Source organism: Pseudophryne corroboree, chromosome 1, assembly GCF_028390025.1.
Source record: "Pseudophryne corroboree isolate aPseCor3 chromosome 1, aPseCor3.hap2, whole genome shotgun sequence".
Lineage (NCBI taxonomy): Eukaryota > Metazoa > Chordata > Amphibia > Anura > Myobatrachidae > Pseudophryne > Pseudophryne corroboree.
In genome coordinates this window covers 421541127-421562392 of record NC_086444.1, presented here as the reverse complement: position 1 = coordinate 421562392, position 21266 = coordinate 421541127, and the positions used below count along the sequence as shown (strand labels likewise).

Below are 21266 nucleotides of genomic sequence, written 5' to 3'. Positions count from 1 at the left end.
CAGATCAAAATTTGGATTGCACCTCCAGTATATAGAATTTAATAAACTACAAAAATAGTCTTGTCACTTTTTACCGTATCTGCTACGGGTGCTCCCGGGTAACACCAAGAACCATGGATTAATATTTACTTACATTAAGACATCTCAAATGTACAGCTCTATAGAGCTACCAAATTTTTGACACTCATTTATATTTACAACCTTGAAAACTAGACACTCCTGTGCGAAGAACGGGTAGAAGCAGAGCCGGACATAGGCATAGGCAAACTAGGCAATTGCCTAGGGCATTTGATATGCCTAGGGGCACCAACAGCTCCTGCTGATTAAAATGATATGCAGCATGCCTATATTCTGTGTGTAGCATTTCATATGCAGATACAGCCACAGTCTCACACAGTATATAGGCATGCTGCATATCATTTTAATCAGCAGAAGCTGCCTGTGCATCCTAGCCACATACCAATGCAAATAAGATGCATTTTCATAAAAAAAAGGTGCCCGATGTTAGCATTGAGGCAAGATTTATGAGGACACATCTGTTTCCAAGCAGAGGCAGAGGTCACAGTGATAGTGGCAGAGTGAGTGATGTGTGCATGTGAGTGGGTTGGTTGTGCAGTAGTGATTGGAATATGTGTAAGGAGCATTATGTGTGTCATGTAAAAATGCATTAATAATGTGCAACATATGTGTAAGGGGCACTATGTGTGTCATTATGTGTATAAGGGCATTAATAATGTGTGGCATATATGTAACGGTACTACTATATGTGTGTCATTATGTGTATAGGGGCACTAATAATATGCAGCAAATGTGTAGGGGGCACTATGCATGTCATTATGTGTATAAGGGCATTAATAATGTGTGGCATATGTGTAAGGGACATTATGTGTAAAAGTGCATTAATAAAGGTTGTCATAATGTGTAAGGGCATTATGTTTATAAGAACATTAATAATGTATCTCATATGTGTAAAGGGCATTACTGTGTGGAATTATATGTATAAATGCATTACTAATGTGTGGCATTATGTGTATAAGGTGCTCTACTATGTGGTGTTGCATATAGAAAGGGCACTACTGTGTCGTCTAATGTGAATAAAGAGCGATAGGGTGTGGTGTAATGTGAATAAGAAGCAATTCAGTGTGATGTAATGTGAATAATGGGCTCTACTGTGAGGAGTAACGTGTATAAGGTAAAGTGATACTACTGTGGGATGTAATATAAATTATGGACACTATTGCATGATCAAATGTGAATAAAGTTGCAGTACTGTGTGGCGTAATTGGAATTGGGGTTACTGTTGTGTGGCCATGCCCCTTGCCAGCAAAAACACACTCCTTTTTGGGTTGTGCGCCGAATGTGCGTACTGTTCCTATTTAAAATATAGGGGGTACAAACCCCAAAATAAGGACTGCTATGGGTGAGGGGTGATGGTGCTGGGAAAGAGGTGCAAGGTCAGAGGCGGAACCAGCGGTGGTGCTAAGGGGCACCAGCCAAAATCTTGCCTAGGGCATCATATTGGTTAGGGCCGGCTCTGGGTAGAAGAGCTAGTATGTAATAATAAGAATTTACTTACCGATAATTCTATTTCTCGGAGTCCGTAGTGGATGCTGGGGTTCCTGAAAGGACCATGGGGAATAGCGGCTCCGCAGGAGACAGGGCACAAAAAGTAAAGCTTTAGGATCAGGTGGTGTGCACTGGCTCCTCCCCCTATGACCCTCCTCCAAGCCTCAGTTAGGATACTGTGCCCGGACGAGCGTACACAATAAGGAAGGATTTATGAATCCCGGGTAAGACTCATACCAGCCACACCAATCACACTGTACAACCTGTGATCTGAACCCAGTTAACAGTATGATAACAGCGGAGCCTCTGAAAGATGGCTCACAACAATAATAACCCGATTTTTGTAACTATGTACAAGTATTGCAGATAATCCGCACTTGGGATGGGCGCCCAGCATCCACTACGGACTCCGAGAAATAGAATTATCGGTAAGTAAATTCTTATTTTCTCTATCGTCCTAGTGGATGCTGGGGTTCCTGAAAGGACCATGGGGATTATACCAAAGCTCCCAAACGGGCGGGAGAGTGCGGATGACTCTGCAGCACCGAATGAGAGAACTCTAGGTCCTCCTTAGCCAGGTTATCAAATTTGTAGGATTTTACAAACGTGTTTGCCCCTGACTAAATAGCCGCTCGGCAAAGTTGTAAAGCCGAGACCCCTCGGGCAGCCGCCCAAGATGAGCCCACCTTCCTTGTGGAATGGGCATTTACATATTTTGGCTGTGGCAGGCCTGCCACAGAATGTGCAAGCTGAATTGTATTACACATCCAACTAGCAAAAGTCTGCTTAGAAGCAAGAGCACCCAGTTTGTTGGGTGCATACAGGATAACAGCAAGTCAGTTTTCCTGACTCCAGCCGTCCTGGAACCTATATTTTCAGGGCCCTGACCACATCTAGCAACTTGGAGTCCTCCAAGTCCCTAGTAGGCGCAAGACACCACAATAAGCTGGTTCAGGTGAAACACTGACACCACCTTAGGGAGAGAACTGGGGACGAGTCCGCAGCTCTGCCCTGTCCGAATGGACAAACAGATATGGGCTTTTTTGAGAAAAAAAACCACCAATTTTACACTCGCCTGGTCCAGGCCAGGTCCAAGAGCATGTTCACTTTTCATGTGAGATGCTTCAAATCCACAGATTTGACTGGTTTTAAACCAATGTGTTTTGAGGAATCCCAGAACTACGTTGAGATCCCACAGTGCCACTGGAGGCACAAAAGGGGGTTGTATATGCAATACTCCCTTGACAAACTTCTGGACTTCAGGAACTGAAGCCAATTCTTTCTGGAAGAAAAATCGACAGGGCCGAAATTTGAACCTTAATGGACCCCAATTTGAGGCCCATAGACACCCCTGTTTGCAGGAAATGCAGGAATCGACCGAGTTGAAATTTCTTCGTGGGGCCTTCCTGGCCTCACACCACGCAACATATTTTCGCCACATGTGGTGATAATGTTGTGCGGTCACCTCCTTTCTGGCTTTGACCAGGGTAGGAATGACCTCTTCCTGAATGCCTTTTCCCTTAGGATCCGGCGTTCCACCGCCATGCCGTCAAACGCAGCTGCGGTAAGTCTTGGAACAGACATGGTACTTGCTGAAACAAGTCCCTTCTTAGCGGCAGAGGCCATAAGTCCTCTGTGAGCATCTCTTGAAGTTCCGGGTACCAAGTCCTTCTTGGCCAATCCGGAGCCATGAGTATAGTTCTTACTCCTCTACGTCTTATAATTCTCAGTACCTTAGGTATGAAAAGCAGAGGATGGAACACATACACCGACTGGTACACCCACGGTGTTACCAGAACGTCCACAGCTATTGCCTGAGGGTCTCTTAACCTGGCGCAATACCTGTCCCGTTTTTTGTTCAGACGGGACGCCATCATGTCCACCTTTGGTAATTCCCAACGGTTTACAATCATGTGGAAAACTTCCCCATGAAGTTCCCACTCTGCCGGGTGGAGGTCGTGCCTACTGAGGAAGTCTGCTTCCCAGTTTCCATTCCCGGAATGAAACACTGCTGACAGTGCTATCACATGATTTTCCGCCCAGCGAAAAGTCCTTGCAGTTTTTGCCACTGCCCTCCTGCTTCTTGTGCCGCCCTGTCTATTTACGTGGGCGACTGCCGTGATGTTTTATCCCACTGGATCAATACCGGCTGACCTTGAAGCAGAGGTCTTGCTAAGCGTAGAGCATTATAAATTTACCCTTAGCTATATTTATGTGGAGAAAAGTCTCCAGACTTGATCACACTCCCTGGAAATTTTTTCCTTGTGTGACTGCTCCCCAGCCTCTCGGGCTGGCCTCCGTGGTCACCAACATCCAAAACTGAATGCCGAATCTGCGGCCCTCTAGAAGATGAGCACTCTGTAACCACCACAGGAGAGACACCCTTGTCCTTGGATATAGGGTTATCCGCTGATGCATCTGAAGATGCGATCCGGACCATTTGTCCAGCAGATCCCACTGAAAAGTTCTTGCATGAAATCTGCCGACTGGAATTGCTTCGAAGGAAGTCACCATTTTTTTACCATGGCCCTTGTGCAATGATGCACTGATTTTAGGAGGTTCCTGACTAGCTCGGATAACTCCCTGGCTTTCTCTTCCGGGAGAAACACCTTTTTCTGGACTGTGTCCAGAATCATCCCTAAGCACAGGAGACTTGTTGTCGGGATCAGCTGCGAATTTGGAATATTTAGAATCCACCCCTGCTGTTGTAACAGTATCCGAGATAGTGCTACTCCGACATCCAACTGTTCCCTGGACTTTGCCCTTATCAGGAGATCGTCCAAGTAGGGGATAATTAAGACGCCTTTTCTTCGAAGAAGAACCATCATTTCGGCCATTACCTTGGTAAAGACCCGGGGTGCCGTGGACAATCCAAACGGCAGCGTCTGAAACTGATAGTGACAGTTCTGTACCACGAACCTGAGGTACCCTTAGTGATAAGGGCAAATTTGGGACATGGAGGTAAGCATCCCTGATGTCTCGGGACACCATATAGTCCCCTTCTTCCCGGTTCGTTATCACTGCTCTGAGTGACTCCATCTTGATTTGAACCTTTGTAAGTGTTCACATTTTTTTAGATTTAGAATAGGTCTCACCTAGCCTTCTGGCTTCAGTACCACAATATAGTGTGGAATAATACCCCTTTTCTTGTTGTAGGAGGGGTAATTTAATTATCACCTGCTGGGAATACAGCTCGTGAATTGTTTCCCATGCTGCCTCCTTGTCGGAGGGAGACCTTGGTAAAGCAGACTTCAGGAGCCTGCGCAGGGGAAACGTCTCGACGTTCCAATCTGTACCCCTGGGATACTACTTGTAGGATCCAGGGGTCCTGTACGGTCTCAGCGTCCTGCTGAGAGCTTGTCAGAAGCGGTGGAACGCTTCTGTTCCTGGGAATGGGCTGCCTGCTGCAGTCTTCTTCCCTTTCCTCTATCCCTGGGCAGATATGACTCTTATAGGGACGAAAGGACTGAAGCTGAAAAGACGGTGTCTTTTTCTGCAGAGATGTGACTTAGGGTAAAAACGGTGGATTTTCCAGCAGTTGCCGTGGCCACCAGGTCCGATGGACCGACCCCAAATAACTCCTCTTCCTTTATACGGCAATACACCTTTGTGCCGTTTGGAATCTGCATCACCTGACCACTGTCGTGTCCATAAACATCTTCTGGCAGATATGGACATCGCACTTACTCTTGATGCCAGAGTGCAAATATCCCTCTGTGCATCTCGCATATATAGAAATGCATCCTTTAAATGCTCTATAGTCAATAAAATACTGTCCCTGTCAAGGGTATCAATATTTTTAGTCAGGGAATCCGACCAAGCCACCCCAGCTCTGCACATCCAGGCTGAGGCGATCGCTGGTCGCAGTATAACACCAGTATGTGTGTATATACTTTTTATGATATTTTCCAGCCTCCTGTCAGCTGGCTCCTTGAGGACGGCCCTATCTATAGACGGTACCGCCACTTGTTCTGATAAGCGTGTGAGCGCCTTATCCACCCTAAGGGGTGTTTCCCAACGCGCCCTAACTTCTGGCGGGAAAGGGTATACCGCCCATATTTTCTATCGGGGGGAACCCACGCATCATCACACACTTCATTTAATTTATCTGATTCAGGAAAAACTACGGTAGTTTTTTCACATCCCACATAATACCCTCTTTTGTGGTACTTGTAGTATCAGAAATATGTAACACCTCCTTCATTGCCCTTAACGTGTGGCCCTAATAAGGAATACGTTTGTTTATTCACCGTCGACACTGGATTCAGTGTCCCTGTCTGTGTCTGTGTCGACCGACCTAAAGTAAACGGGCGTTTTAAAACCCCTGACGGTGTTTTTGAGACGTCTGGACCGGTACTAATTGTTTGTCGGCCGTCTCATGTCGTCAACCGACCTTGCCGCGTGTTGACATTATCACGTAATTCCCTAAATAAGCCATCCATTCCGGTGTCGACTCCCTAGAGAGTGACATCACCATTACAGGCAATTTCTCCGCCTCCTCACCAACATCGTCCTCATACATGTCGACACACACGTACCGACACACAGCACACACACAGGGAATGCTCTGATAGAGGACAGGACCCACTAGCCCTTTGGAGAGACAGAGGGAGAGTTTGCCAGCACACACCAAAAACGCTATAATTATATAGGGACAACCTTATATAAGTGTTTTCCCTTATAGCATCTTTTTTATATATTTCTAACGCCAAATTAGTGCCCCCCCTCTCTGTTTTAACCCTGTTTCTGTAGTGCAGTGCAGGGGAGAGCCTGGGAGCCTTCCCTCCAGCCTTTCTGTGAGGGAAAATGGCGCTGTGTGCTGAGGAGATAGGCCCCGCCCCTTTTTCGGCGGCCTCTTCTCCCGCTCTTAACGGATTCTGGCAGGGGTTAAATATCTCCATATAGCCCCCGGAGGCTATATGTGAGGTATTTTTAGGCAAAAATAGGTTTTCATTGCCTCCCAGGGCGCCCCCCTCCCAGCGCCCTGCACCCTCAGTGACTGCCGTGTGAAGTGTGCTGAGAGGAAATGGCGCACAGCTGCAGTGCTGTGCGCTACCTTAAGAAGACTGAGGAGTCTTCATGCCGCCGATTCTGGACCTTCTTCTTGTTTCAGCATCTGCAAGGGGGCCGGCGGCGAGGCTCCGGTGACCATCCAGGCTGTACCTGTGATCGTCCCTCTGGAGCTAATGTCCAGTAGCCAAAGAAGCCAATCCATCCTGCACGCAGGTGAGTTCACTTCTTCTCCCCTAAGTCCCTCGTTGCAGTGATCCTGTTGCCAGCAGGACTCACTGTAAAATAAAAAACCTAAGCTAAACTTTTCTAAGCAGCTCTTTAGGAGAGCCACCTAGATTGCACCCTTCTCGGCCGGGCACAAAAATCTAACTGGGGCTTGGAGGAGGGTCATAGGGGGAGGAGCCAGTGCACACCACCTGATCCTAAAGCTTTACTTTTTGTGCCCTGTCTCCTGCGGAGCCGCTATTCCCCATGGTCCTTTCAGGAACCCCAGCATCCACTAGGACGATAGAGAAAACATTGCTATTACTGTGATAGACAAGACAATGTTCAGACTGTGGATAAATGGGTGTGTTACTTTATTGCTAAAAACAAGTATGCAGTAACAATATTTATGATAAGAAGAATAAAGAATACGTGTGGAACCTTCCATAGGTGAGGATTGCGACAGAACACTTACTTTGTGCCACTGCTCCTGCTATTAGTAACTTGTGGTTCCGGAGACAATGACTCTCTAGTTGGTGATTGAGTCCAGAGCTGAGTCTGGGGAATTATCTGGTGATACAAAGAGAAGACGGATAAAGCCAGTCCATATAAATTCGCTGTACTAAAACACTGCCATTTGTCCCTCCTGCAGTCTAATGGAAATGTTATACAAATATTGCATTCTGATCGGCGGCGGCTCCTACCTTTTTTAGGTGGGGGGGCTGCCGGTGAGGAGAAGAGACTCCTGGATCCTGACACCTGTTCTCTGGAACTGAAAGACACCTGATCCTGACGCATGTACACAAGCGCATCGGCTGCAGTCCATTGCTGGATTGGGCTGACGACCAGCCAGGGAGTGGCTTCCTACAGGAAGCCTACAGGAAGCCAGCGCTTTGCTTATCGCAGCCCGGTCTGGCAGTCCCGGAGGAAAGAAACACCTGCCAATGGGACTGCCTGTCCTGCAGGTGACTGGCAGGTAGGACTTCCAATAGGAAGTCACTGATAGTGAAAGTGAAGCTACTTAGCCAGTGCAGTCACACAGATTGCAACTGGCTCAGCTGAGCTCCGTGAAGTGGTGGATTTTACTGGGGAGGGGGGCGAAGGGGTAGCGCTGCAGTCCTTTAGGTAAAATCTGCCACTGATTCTGATTATTTAGAACCCTTTATCAATTATTGACCAATGGGCATCCAATGGTTGCATTTCCAGTCGGCATCTTAATACAAATCCTGGAGGAAGTGACATTTGCATATTTGGCACAGCCGCTGTATACTAGAGGCCAGGTTTGTACGCACATGCCTGCGCAGCTGTGGTTTTTCAGGCTACAGAACTGCTGATTATCGCAAATGAAAGAGATGCCTAGAGAAGAATATAGATGTCCACCGGAGGCACTGCAACATCCTCAGCAACTGCGCACACATACACAGCACCGACGTAGGAACGAGGAACATCAACTCCCGAGTGAGTCTATGGTCACACAGACTGGCCACTGCAGTAGCAAAGCTGGTGCCATGTTTCTCTGGTGCATGATCGCAGCTAAATGCAGATACAAGCCCTGAAAGTGGGCATGACACATGGCACTACCCGTTACCTCCCCCAAACAGTCCCTTTCTGTCAATCATTTCTGAAACTGAAATTCTCACTGCATGCGGCATCGTAAAATTACCTTGGCATGTGTGCAGTGCGATGGGGCACATGCGCAGTCTGACGATAATCGCTCAGTTGCATGAAAACCGGCATTGCATTCAAATCTGAATAAGGCCCTAAATCGCAGCTGTGAAGGCATCTGTGTACATCTCTGAATCAGGCCCAGAGTCATTAGACTAGGTCGTGCAACTTTTATTTGTGACAAAAACACTTTTTGCTAGTCAACTGAAAAATTGTATTTTAATTAGTGATGTGCACCGGAAATTTTTCGGGTTTTGTGTTTTGGTTTTGGATTCGGTTCCGCGGCCGTGTTTTGGATTCGGACGCGTTTTGGCAAAACCTCCCTGAAAATTTTTTGTCGGATTCGGGTGTGTTTTGGAATCGGGTGTTTTTTTTCAAAACCCCCTCAAAAACAGCTTAAATCATAGAATTTGGGGGTCATTTTGATCCCATAGTATTATTAACCTCAATAACCATAATTTCCACTCATTTCCAGTCTATTCTGAACACCTCACAATATTATTTTTTGTCCTAAAATTTGCACCGAGGTCACTGGATGACTAAGCTAAGCGACCCAAGTGGCCGGCACAAACACCTGGCCCATCTAGGAGTGGCACTGCAGTGTCAGACAGGATGGCACTTAAAAAAATTGGCCCCAAACATCACATGATGCAAAGATAAAAAAAAAAAAAAAAAAAAGAGGTGCAAGATGGAATTGTCCTTGGGCCCTCCCACCCACCCTTATGTTGTATAAACAGGACATGCACACTTTAACAAACCCATCATTTCAGCGACAGGGTCTGCCACACGACTGTGGCTGAAATGACTGGTTGGTTTGGGCCCCCACCAAAAAGAGGCAATCAATCTCTCCTTGCACAAACTGGCTCTACAGAGGCAAGATGTCGACCTCATCCTCATCCTCCGATTCCTCACCCCTTTCACTGTGTACATCCCCCTCCTCACAGAGTATTAATTCATCCTCACTGGAATCCACCATCACAGGTCCCTGTGTACTTTCTGGAGGCAAATGCTGGTAAATGTCTCCATGGAGGAATTGATTATAATTAATTTTGATGAACATCATCTTCTCCACATTTTGTGGAAGTAACCTCGTATGCCGATCGCTGACAAGGTGACCGGCTGCACTAAACACTCTTTCGGAGTACACACTGGAGGGGGGGCAACTTAGGTAAAATAAAGCCAGTTTGTGCAAGGGCCTCCAAATTGCCTCTTTTTCCTGCCAGTATACGTACGGACTGTCTGACGTGCCTACTTGGATGCTGTCACTTATATAATCCTCCACCATTTTTTCAATGGTGACAGAATCATATGCAGTGACAGTAGACGACATGTCAGTAATCATTGGCAGGTCCTTCAGTCCGGACCAGATGTCAGTTTTCGCTCCTGACTGCCCTGCATCACCGCCAGCGGGTGGTTTTTGAAATCTGATCCTTTTCCTGGCAGCTCCAGTGGCGGGAGAAAATGAAGAAGGAGCTGTTGGCGGGTCACGTTCCGCTTGACTTGACAAGTGTCTCACTAGCAGGTCTTTGAACATCTGCAGACTTGTGTCTGCCGGAAAGAGAGATACAACGTAGGGTTTAAACCTAGGATCGAGCACGGTGGCCAAAACGTAGTGTTCTGATTTCAACAGATTGACCACCCGTGAATCCTGGTTAAGCGAATTAAGGGCTCCATCCACAAGTCCCACATGCCTAGCGGAATCGCTCCATTTTAGCTCCGCCTTCAATCTCTCCAGCTGCTTCTACAAAAGCCTGATGAGGGGAATGACCTGACTCAGGCTGGCAGTGTCCGAACTGACTTCACGTGTGGCAAGTTCAAAGGGCTGCAGAACCTTGACAACGTTGAAATCATTCTCCACTGCGCTTGAGTCAGGTGCATTCCCCCTCCTTTGCCTATATCGTAGGCAGATGTATAGGCTTGAATGGCCTTTTGCTGCTCCTCCATCCTCTGAAGCATATAGAGGGTTGAATTCCACCTCGTTACCACCTTTTGCTTCAGCTAATGGCGGGGCAGGTTCAGGAGTGTTTGCTGGTGCTCCAGTCTTCGGCACGCGGTGGCTGAATGCCGAAAGTGGCCCGCAATTCTTTGGGCCACCGACAGCATCTCTTGCATGCCCCTGTCGTTTAAAAAAAAAATTCTGCACCACCAAATTCATTGTATGTGCAAAACATGGGACGTGCAGGGATTTGCCCACATGTAATGCACACACAATATTGGTGGCGTTGTCCGATGTCACAAATCCCCAGGAGAGTCCAATTGGGGTAAGCCAATCTGCGATGATGTTCCTCAGTTTCCGTAAGAGGTTGTCAGCTGTGTGCCTCTTATAGAAAGCGGTGATACAAAGCGTAACCTGCCTAGGAACGAGTTGGCGTTTGCGAGATGCTGCTACTGGTGCTGACGCTGCTTTTGTTGCTGCGGGAGGCAATACATCTACCCAGTGGGCTGTCACAGTCATATAGTCCTGAGTCTGCCCTGCTCCTCTTGTCCATGGTTAAGTGGACATTGGGTACAACTGCATTTTTTAGGACACTGGTGAGTCTTTTTCTGACATCTGTGTACATTCTCGGTATCGCCTGCCTAGAGAAGTGGAACCTAGATGGCATTTGGTACCGGGGACACACTACCTCAAGAAATTCTCTAAGTCCCTGTGAACTAACGGCGGATACCGGACACACGTCTAACACCAACACAGCTGCCAAGGCCTGAGTTATCCGCTTTGCAACAGGATGACTGCTGTGATATTTCATCTACCTCGCAAAGGACTGTTGGACAGTTAATTGCTTACTGGAAGTAGTACAAGTGGTTTTCCGACTTCCCCTCTGGGATGACGATCGACTCCCAGCAGCAACAGCAGGGCCAGCAGCAGTAGGCGTTACACTCAAGGATCCATCGGAGGAATCCCAGTCAGGAGAGGACTCGTCAGACTTGCCAGTGACATGGCCTGCAGGACTAGTGGCGTTCCTGCCTAAGGAGGAAATTGACACTGAGGGAGTTGGTGATGTGATTTGCAGGAGCTTGGTTACAAGACGAAGGGATTTAGTTGTCAGTGGACTGCTTCCGCTGTCACCCAAAGTTTTTGAACTTGTCAATGACTTCTGATGAATGCGCTCCAGGTGACGTATAAGGGAGGATGTTCCTAGGTGGTTAAAGTCCTTACCCCTACTTATTATAGCTTGACAAAGGCAACACACGGCTTGACACCTGTTGTCCGCATTTCTGTTAAAATAATTCCACACCGCAGAGGTGATTTTTTTTGTATTTTGACCAGGCATGTCAATGGCCATATTCATCCCATGGACAACAGGTGTCTCCCCGGGTGCCTGACTTAAACAAACCACCTCACCATCAGAATCCTCCTGGTCAATTTCCTCCTCAGAGCCAGCAACACCCATATCCTCATCCTGGTGTACTTCAACAGTGACATCTTAAATTTGACTATCAGGAACTGGACTGTGGGTGCTCAGTTCAGCACTTGCAGGGGGCGTGCAAATGGTGGAAGGAGCCACCTCTTCCCGTCCAGTGTTGGGAAGGTCAGGCATCGCAACCGACACAATTGGACTCTCCTTGGGGATTTGTGATTTAGAAGAACGCACAGTTCTTTGCTGTGCTCTTGCCAGCTTAACTCTTTTCATTTTTCTAGCGGGAGGATGAGTGCTGCCATCCTCATGTGAAGCTGAACCACTAGCCATGAACATAGGCCCGGGGCCTCAGCCGTTCCTTGCCACTCCGTGTCGTAAATGGCATATTGGCAAGTTTACGCTTCTCCTCAGACACTTTTAATTTAGATTTTTGGGTCATTTTACTGAACTTTAGTTTTTTTTGGATTTTACATGCTCTCTACTATGACATTGGGTATTGGCCTTGGCACTACTATATATATACTGGTGGTCCCCAAAATGCTGCACTGTACTACTATACTGCTCACAAACAATGCAGCACAGATATGGATACTTGAAGTGACACAGAGCTGCAAGATACAGCAATGGCCTACTGTGCTGTACTACTATATATATATACTGGTGGTCCCCAAAATGCTGCACTGTACTACTATACTGCTCACAAACAATGCAGCACAGATATGGATACTTGAAGTGACACGGAGCTGCAAGATACAGCAATGGCCTACTGTACTGTACTACTATATATACTGGTGGTCACCAAAATGCTGCACTGTACTACTATACTGCTCACAAACAATGCAGCACAGATATGGATACTTGAAGTGACACGGAGCTGCAAGATACAGCAATGGCCTACTGTACTGTACTACTATATATACTGGTGGTCACCAAAATGCTGCACTGTACTACTCTACTGCTCACAAACAATGCAGCACAGATATGGATACTTGAAGTGACACGGAGCTGCAAGATACAGCAATGGCCTACTGTACTGTACTATATATATACTGGTGGTCCCCAAAATGCTGCACTGTACTACTATACTGCTCACAAACAATGCAGCACAGATATGGATACTTGAAGTGACACGGAGCTGCAAGATACAGCAATGGCCTACTGTACTGTACTACTATATATATACTGGTGGTCCCCAAAATGCTGCACTGTACTACTATACTGCTCACAAACAATGCAGCATAGATATGGATACTTGAAGTGACACGGAGCTGCAAGATACAGCAATGGCCTACTGTACTGTACTACAATATATATCTGGTGGTCACCAAAATGCTGCACTGTACTACTATACTGGTCACACAACAATGAAGCAGATATTGAGCACTGATCATCAGGATACTGACCAGAACGGAGTCTGACACGGAGCTGCAAGATACAGCAATGGCCTACTGTACTGTACTACTATAATATTGGTGGTCACCACAATGCAGCACACTGAGCACAGATATTTGCAGCACACAGAGCACAGATATTGAGCTTTTCAGGCAGAGAACGTAGCCACGTCTTCTCCGCTCAATCTCCAATGCACGAGTGAAAATGGCGGCGACGCGCGGCTCTTTATATGGAATACGAATCTTGCAAGAATCCGACAGTGGGATGATGACGTTCGGCCTCGTTGGGGTTAACCGAGCAAGGTGGGAAGATCGGGGGGGTTCGGATCTCGACGAACCGAACCCGCTCATCTCTAATTTTAATGCAGGTTACAATTGGAGATATAGGGGTATATTCAATAACTGTCGGAAGCTGCCGTCTTGTCGGAAAGACGGCAGCTTCCGACAGTTTTAGGTCAGCTAATTGATTCTGTCCTTATGGGTAGCATTAACCCTTTGAATGAAGTTCTCTTTGTGGCAAGAGGTGCAGGAAAATCACTCCGGTAAATGTGCTAAAAAGGCTAAACACAACAGTGCCAAGGAGACACACAAATACACAAAAATAGGTGCTATTTATCTATTGGCCTGATTCAGATTTATACAGTATTGCACAGCCGCAGCTTTCTGAGACCGGCCATCAGAACCCCTCTGCCGAGTACAGGAATACTGCATCTGACAACGCATACCGTGGGCTAAACACACCTATAAAACCTAAGATTTGTACGTAAACCATTGGGTCTGTGTACAAATCAGAATCAGGCCCCATCTCTATCTCTCTACGCTGATCCAGTCATTGGTTTTCTTTTTATCCTTCTCCCTGTACCTACCTTTAGTGGCCCTTGGCTGCTCATCTCTCCTAGTCTATGCAGGCTGGCTCTCAGTTTTGAGTTTTCTTCCTCTAAAATGCTGATGCGGATGCTGTTGGATTGTAGCTGTTTTTCCATGTCCTCAGTAATACTCCCAGAGCCTACAGTGAGAAACAAGAAGTAGAACAACCTCTGTAGAAGAAGGACAAGTGGAGAGCATTCTTCATGCATTTCAGCCATTTTTTTGTTTTTTTTCTGTTAGCTATCATATTTAATATTCTATAATGCAAATGTTGCATCAAGGAGTGTGGCCATGGGCACCATCGCACAGCGGGTCTGTCTCCCAGTGTGCGTTCTTCTGTCTGTGCTACTGTAATATGCGCTGGCTGTTAGTGCTACAATCACAGCCTATGGAAAAATAAGATTTTAAACCTACCGGTAAATCTTTTTCTCGTAGTCCGTAGAGGATGCTGGGACTCCGTTAGGACCATGGGGATAGACGGGCTCCGCAGGAGACATGGGCACTTTAAGAAAGACTTTGGATCCGGGTGTGCACTGGCTCCTCCCTCTATGCCCCTCCTACAAACCTCAGTTAGAGAAACTGTGCCCAGAGGAGACGGACAGTACGAGGAAAGGATTTTAGTTAATCTAAGGGCAAGATTCATACCAGCCACACCAATCACACCGTATAACCTGTGATATACAATCTAGTTAACAGTATGCAGTGGCAAACGGAGGATTTTCATGGGGGGTTTCCGTACGTGTGTGTGTTCGTAATTGAGTAGCCAGCACACTGCACAAGATGTGTGTGTGTGTGTGTGTGTGTGTGTGTGTGTGTGTGTGTGTGTGTGCGCGCGCACACACACACACACACACACAAACACAGAACCTCTGTACATAGACATATACACACACATACAGAATAGTAGCATACTTACAAACACAGCATACATACGTACACACAGTTTACATGCACGCATCATACATACACACACAGTATACGTGCACACATCATACATACACATACAGTATACGTGCACACAGTATACATACATACATACTAACACAGTATACATGCATACATAGTATGCATGCACACAGCATACATACACTCACTGTACATACACACAGTGTGTGTGTATATGTATATATATATATATATATATATATGCACACAGCATACATACAGTATACATGTACACAGCATACACACAGTATACATGCACACGGCATATATACATACACACAGTATACATGCATACATACATACATACATAGTAAGCATGCACACACTCACTGTACATACACACAGCGTGTATATATATATATATATATATATATGCACACAGCATACATACAGTATACAAGCACACATATGCACACAGCATACACACACTCGCTGTACATACACACAGCGTGTATGTGTATATATATATATATATGCACACAGCATACATACAGTATACATGCACACATATGCACACAGCATACACACAGTATACATGCATACGGCATATATACATACACACAGTATACATGCATACAGCATATATACATACACACAGTATATATGCATATATACATATACACACACACACACACACACACACACACACACACACACACACACACACACCATACATACAGCATATATACATACACACACAGTATATATGCATATATACATAGTATATATGCACACAGAACACATGCACACAGCATACATAAATAGTTACACACACTATACATGCACACAGCATATATATATATATATATATATACATACACACACACACACACACACACACACAGCATACTGTACTTACATAGTTACACACACTGCATAAATATATATAGTTACACATACACTATACATTTACATAGCAATACACACACCCATTAACAGTCTGCAGAACCCCCTCCTCGCCTTATACACACGGCTACTCACAAACTACTTCAGTAATTGGTAAAATTTATTATAAAATCCCCCTTGCCCCCACACACATATAGTATGTGAGAGACGCACCTTGCTTCTGCAGTCACATACACTCACACAGTGGGAGCCGTAGACAGCAGCCACTGCCTCACCTAGCAGCTCTGTGATGGTTGCGTCTAGATTCTCTTCGTGCAGAGGACCTTTCCCATAACCCCCTGGGTCCATGTCACAATCTATTTAGAATAGAAAAGTGTGGCGAGCGAAGCGAGACACCGAGCCCGAAGCGTGGCGAGCGAAGCGAGCCCGCGAGGGCCCAGTGCTGCATAAAAAAAATAAAATACCCCAAACGAACGGAGAACGAAGAAAATATTTAGGATCTGTAAGGGCGGAAGTTGTCTCCTGCCCACTCGTTTTGTCACGTCCAGGTCCTTTGCACGAAGGCAACATAGACACAACCGCTCTGTGATGTCTCATTGCCCCTTGAACTGCCTGAGAGGAGCTGCGCGCTTACGCTGCAGCTCCCCCTACAGGCAGCCAGCAGCCAGGTTCTCACTGTCACTCGGACAGTGTAAGGAGGAGGGAGCTGCTGCATATAAGCTTCTCCTCAAAAAAAAAAAAACGGACAGCAGATGGATCGGCGGCCAGGGGGGGTTTCTAGGTACTCAGAAACCCCCCCTGCGTGCGCGTATGGTATGAACAACAACATATCATCGGTCCATAACTGACGAAACTATAACAGAACCCTTATGAAAGCAATAACTGTGGAGGTCATTCCGAGTTTTGTTCGCTCGCAAGGCGATTTTAGCAGAGTTGCTCACGCTAAGCCGCCGCCTACTGGGAGTGAATCTTAGCATCTTAAAATTGCGAACGAAGTAATCGCAATATTGCGATTACACACCTCGTAGCAGTTTCTGAGTAGCTTCAGACTTACTCGGCATCTGCGATCAGTTCAGTGCTTGTCGTTCCTGGTTTGACGTCACAAACACACCCAGCGTTCGTCCAGACACTCCTCCGTTTCTCCGGCCACTCCAGCGTTTTTTCCGGAAACGGTAGCGTTTTTTCCCACACGCCCATAAAACGGCCTGTTTCCGCCCAGTAACACCCATTTCCTGTCAATCACATTACGATCGCCAGAACGATGAAAAAGCCGTGAGTAAAATTACTAAGTGCATAGCAAATTTACTTGGCGCAGTCGCAGTGCGGACATTGCGCATGCGCATTAAGCGGAAAATCGCTGCGATGCGAAGATTTTTACCGAGCGAACAACTCGGAATGAGGGCCTATATACAAGTCTTGCAGAAATAGTCCGCACTTGGGACGGGCGCCCAGCATCCTCTATGGACTACGAGAAAAAGATTTACCGGTAGGTTTAAAATCTTATTTTCTCTAACGTCCTAGAGGATGCTGGGACTCCGTAAGGACCATGGGGATTATACCAAAGCTCCCAAACAGGCGGGAGAGTGCGGATGACTCTGCAGCACCGATTGAGCAAACAGGAGGTCCTCCTCAGCCAGGGTATCAAACTTATAGAACTTTGCAAAGGTGTTTGACCCCGACCAAGTAGCAGCTCGGCACAGCTGTAGAGCCGAGACCCCTCGGGCAGCCGCCCAAGACAAGCCCACCTTCCTAGTGGAATGGGCCTTAACCGATTTTGGTAACGGCAATCCTGCCGTAGAATGCGCCTGCTGAATCGTGTTACAGATCCAGCAAGCAATAGTCTGCTTTGAAGCAGGGCCGCCAACCTTGTAGGCTGCATATAGGACAAACAGTGCTTCTGTTTTTCTGATCCTAGCCGTTCTGGCCACGTACATCTTCAAAGCCCTGACCACATCAAGGGACTCGGAATCCTCCAAGTCCCGTGTAGCCACAGGCACGACAATAGGTTGGTTCATATGAAAGGATGAGACCACCTTAGGTAGGAATTGAGGACGGGTCCGCAATTCCGCTCTATCCATATGGAAAACCAGATAGGGCTTTTATGTGATAAAGCCGCTAATTCCGAAACTCGCCTAGCCGAAGCCAAGGCTTTCAACATGACCACCTTCCAAGTGAGATATTTCAACTCCACTGTTTTAAGTGGTTCAAACCAATGTGACTTAAGAAAACTTAACACCACGTTAAGGTCCCAAGGCGCCACCGGAGGCACAAAAGGAGGCTGAATATGCAGTACTCCCTTCACAAACGTCTGTACTTCAGGTAGAGAGGCCAATTCCTTTTGAAAGAAAATGGATAAGGCCGAAATCTGAACTTTAATGGAGCCTAATTTTAGGCCCAAATTTACTCCAGTTTGAAGGAAGTGAAGAAAACGGCCTAGATGGAATTCTTCCATAGGAGCATTCCTGGCCTCACACCAAGAAACATATTTTCGCCATATTCGGTGATAATGTTTAGATGTCACGTCCTTCCTAGCCTTTATTAGCGTAGGAATGACCTCATCCGGAATACCTTTTTCCGCTAGGATCCGGCGTTCAACCGCCATGCCGTCAAACGCAGCCGCGGTAAGTCTTGGAACAGACAGGGACCCTGTTGCAACAGGTCCTGTCTTAGAGGAAGAGGCCACGGATCTTCTGTGAGCATTTCCTGCAGATCCGGATACCAGGTCCTTCTTGGCCAATCTGGAACAATGAGTATTGTTCTCACTCCTCTTTTTCTTATTATTCTCAACACCTTGGGTATGAGAGGAAGAGGAGGAAACACATAGACCGACTGGAACACCCACGGTGTCACTAGGGCGTCCACAGCTACCGCCTGAGGATCTCTTGACCTGGCGCAATACCTTTGTAGCTTCTTGTTGAGACGGGACGCCATCATGTCTATTTGGGGCAATCCCCACCGACTTGCAATCTGTGCGAAGACTTCCTGATGAAGTCCCCACTCTCCTGGATGCAGGTCGTGTCGGCTGAGGAAGTCTGCTTCCCAGTTGTCCACTCCCGGAATGAACACTGCTGACAGTGCACTTACATGATTCTCCGCCCAGCGAAGAATTCTGGTGGCTTCCGCCATCGCCACTCTGCTCCTTGTGCCGCCTTGGCGGTTTACATGAGCTACTGCGGTGACGTTGTCCGACTGAATCAGCACCGGTCGGTAGCGAAGTAAGGTCTCCGCTTGACGTAGGGCGTTGAATATGGCCCTCAGTTCCAGGACGTTGATGTGAAGACAAGTCTCTTGACTTGACCAAGGGCCTTGGAAATTTCTTCCCTGTGTGACTGCTCCCCAACCGCGGAGGCTCGCGTCCGTGGTCACCAGGATCCAATCCTGAATGCCGAACCTGCGGCCCTCTAGAAGGTGAGCACTCTGCAGCCACCACAGGAGAGAAACCCTGGACCTGGGGGACAGGGTGATCGGCTGATGCATGTGCAGATGTGACCCGGACCATTTGTCCAATAGGTCCCACTGGAAAGTCCTTGCATGGAACCTGCCGAAGGGAATGGCTTCGTATGTCGCCACCATTTTTCCCAGGACTTGAGTGCAATGATGCACTGACACTTGTTTCGGCTTCAACAGGTTCTTGACTAGAGTCATGAGTTCCTGCGCTTTTTCTTCCTGAAGAAAACCCCTTTTCTGGTCTGTGTCCAGAATCATGCCCAAGAAGGACAAGCAAGTCGTAGGATCCAGCTGCGACTTTGGAATATTGAGAATCCAGCCGTGTCGCTGTAACACCTTCAGTGAAAGGGATACGCTGTTCTGCAACTTCTCCCGTGATCTCGCTTTTATGAGGAGATCGTCCAAGTACGGGATAATTGTGACACCCTGCTTTCGCAGGAGCACTATCATTTCTGCCATTACCTTGGTGAAAATTCTCAGGCCGTGGAAAGCCCAAACGGCAACGTCTGAAATTGGTAATGACAATCCTGTATCGCAAATCTCAGGTATGCCTGATGAGGAGGATATATGGGAACATGCAGGTATGCATCCTTTATGTCCAGCGATACCATAAAATCCCCCCCTTCCGGGCTGGCGATGACCGCTCTGAGCAATTCCATCTTGAACTTGAACCGTTTTAAGTAAAGGTTCAGGGATTTTAAATTCAAAATGGGTCTGACCGAACCGTCCGGTTTCGGGATCACAAACAAGGTTGAGTAGTACCCCTTCCCCCTCTGAAGCAGGGGAACCTCGGCCACCACTTGTTGAAGACACAATTTTTGAATCGCCTGTAACACTATCTCCCTTTCCAGGGGAGAAGTTGGTAGCGCCGATTTGAAAAAACGGCGAGGAGGCACCTCTTCGAATTCCATTGCCCAGGGATCCACCTGTGATTGAACACAGATGTGGCTGAAAAGTCGAAGACGTGCCCCCACTGGAGCAGACTCCCTCTTTTGCTTTTATTGGAACGAAAGGACTGCATTTGATAATGAGGCGCTTTCTTAGATTGTGAGGGAACATAAGGCAAAAAATTTGATTTACCTGCCGTAGCTGTGGAGACGAGGTCCGAGAGGCCCTCTCCAAACAATTCCTCACCCTTGTACGGCAAAAACTCCATATGCCTCTTTGAGTCGGCATCCCCCGTCCACTGTCGGGTCCATAAGACTCGCCTAGCAGAAAAGGACATAGCGTTTATTCTGGAACCCAGTAAACTAATGTCTCTTTGAGCATCCCTCATATATAAGACAGCATCTTTTATATGCCCTAGGGTCATTAAAATGGTATCCTTATCAAGGGTCTCAATATCCGCTGATAAAGAATCTGTCCATGCTGCTACGGCACTACAAACCCAGGCCGACGCAATTGCCGGTCTGAGCAACGTACCAGAATGAGTGTAAATGGACTTTAAGGTAACCTCCTGCTTGCGGTCAGCAGGATCCTTGAGGGTAGCCGTATCTTGGGACGGGAGCGCTATCTTTTTTGATAAGCGTGTCAAAGCTTTGTCTACCCTAGGGGATGATTCCCACCGTATTCTGTCCTGTGACGGGAAAGGATACGCTGTTAGAATCCTTTTGGGAATCTGCAGTTTTTTGTCTGGAGTTTCCCATGCTTTTTCGCATAATTCGTTCAGCTCATGTGAGGAGGGAAAGGTGACCTCAGGTTTCTTTCCCTTATACATGTGTACCCTTGTGTCAGGGACAGGGGGTTCCTCAGCAATATGCAAAACATCTTTAATTGCGATAATCATATATCGAATACATTTAGCCACCCTTGGCTGCAATTTTGCATCATCGTAGTCGACACTGGAGTCTGAATCCGTGTCGGTATCTGTGTCAACTATTTGGGATAGTGGGCGCTTCTGAGACCCCGAAGGTCCCGGCGACATAGGGACAGACATGGGTTGACTCCCTGACTGTACCCTAGC

At 47.1% G+C, this 21266-nt stretch overlaps 1 protein-coding gene across 7 annotated transcripts in view; it reads right to left on the bottom strand.

Moving 5' to 3' along the window:
* The window catches only part of CCDC157 (coiled-coil domain containing 157), a 197441-nt gene that overhangs the window by 28982 nt on the left and 147193 nt on the right, over positions 1-21266 (bottom strand). For 6 of the 7 annotated variants that reach the window (XR_010171259.1, XR_010171256.1, XR_010171253.1 and 3 more), the window contains exons 9-10: positions 14065-14204; positions 7259-7353 (exon numbers count right to left, since the gene is read on the bottom strand). Coding sequence is in view for 2 of the 7 variants with exons in the window: in XM_063913383.1 (XP_063769453.1) it covers positions 7259-7353; positions 14065-14204 (235 nt within the window). In the remaining 5 variants the exon portion in view is untranslated. Of the gene's footprint in view, positions 1-7258; positions 7354-14064; positions 14205-21266 lie in introns of those variants that run through there. The other variant, XR_010171260.1, reaches the window with a different exon arrangement.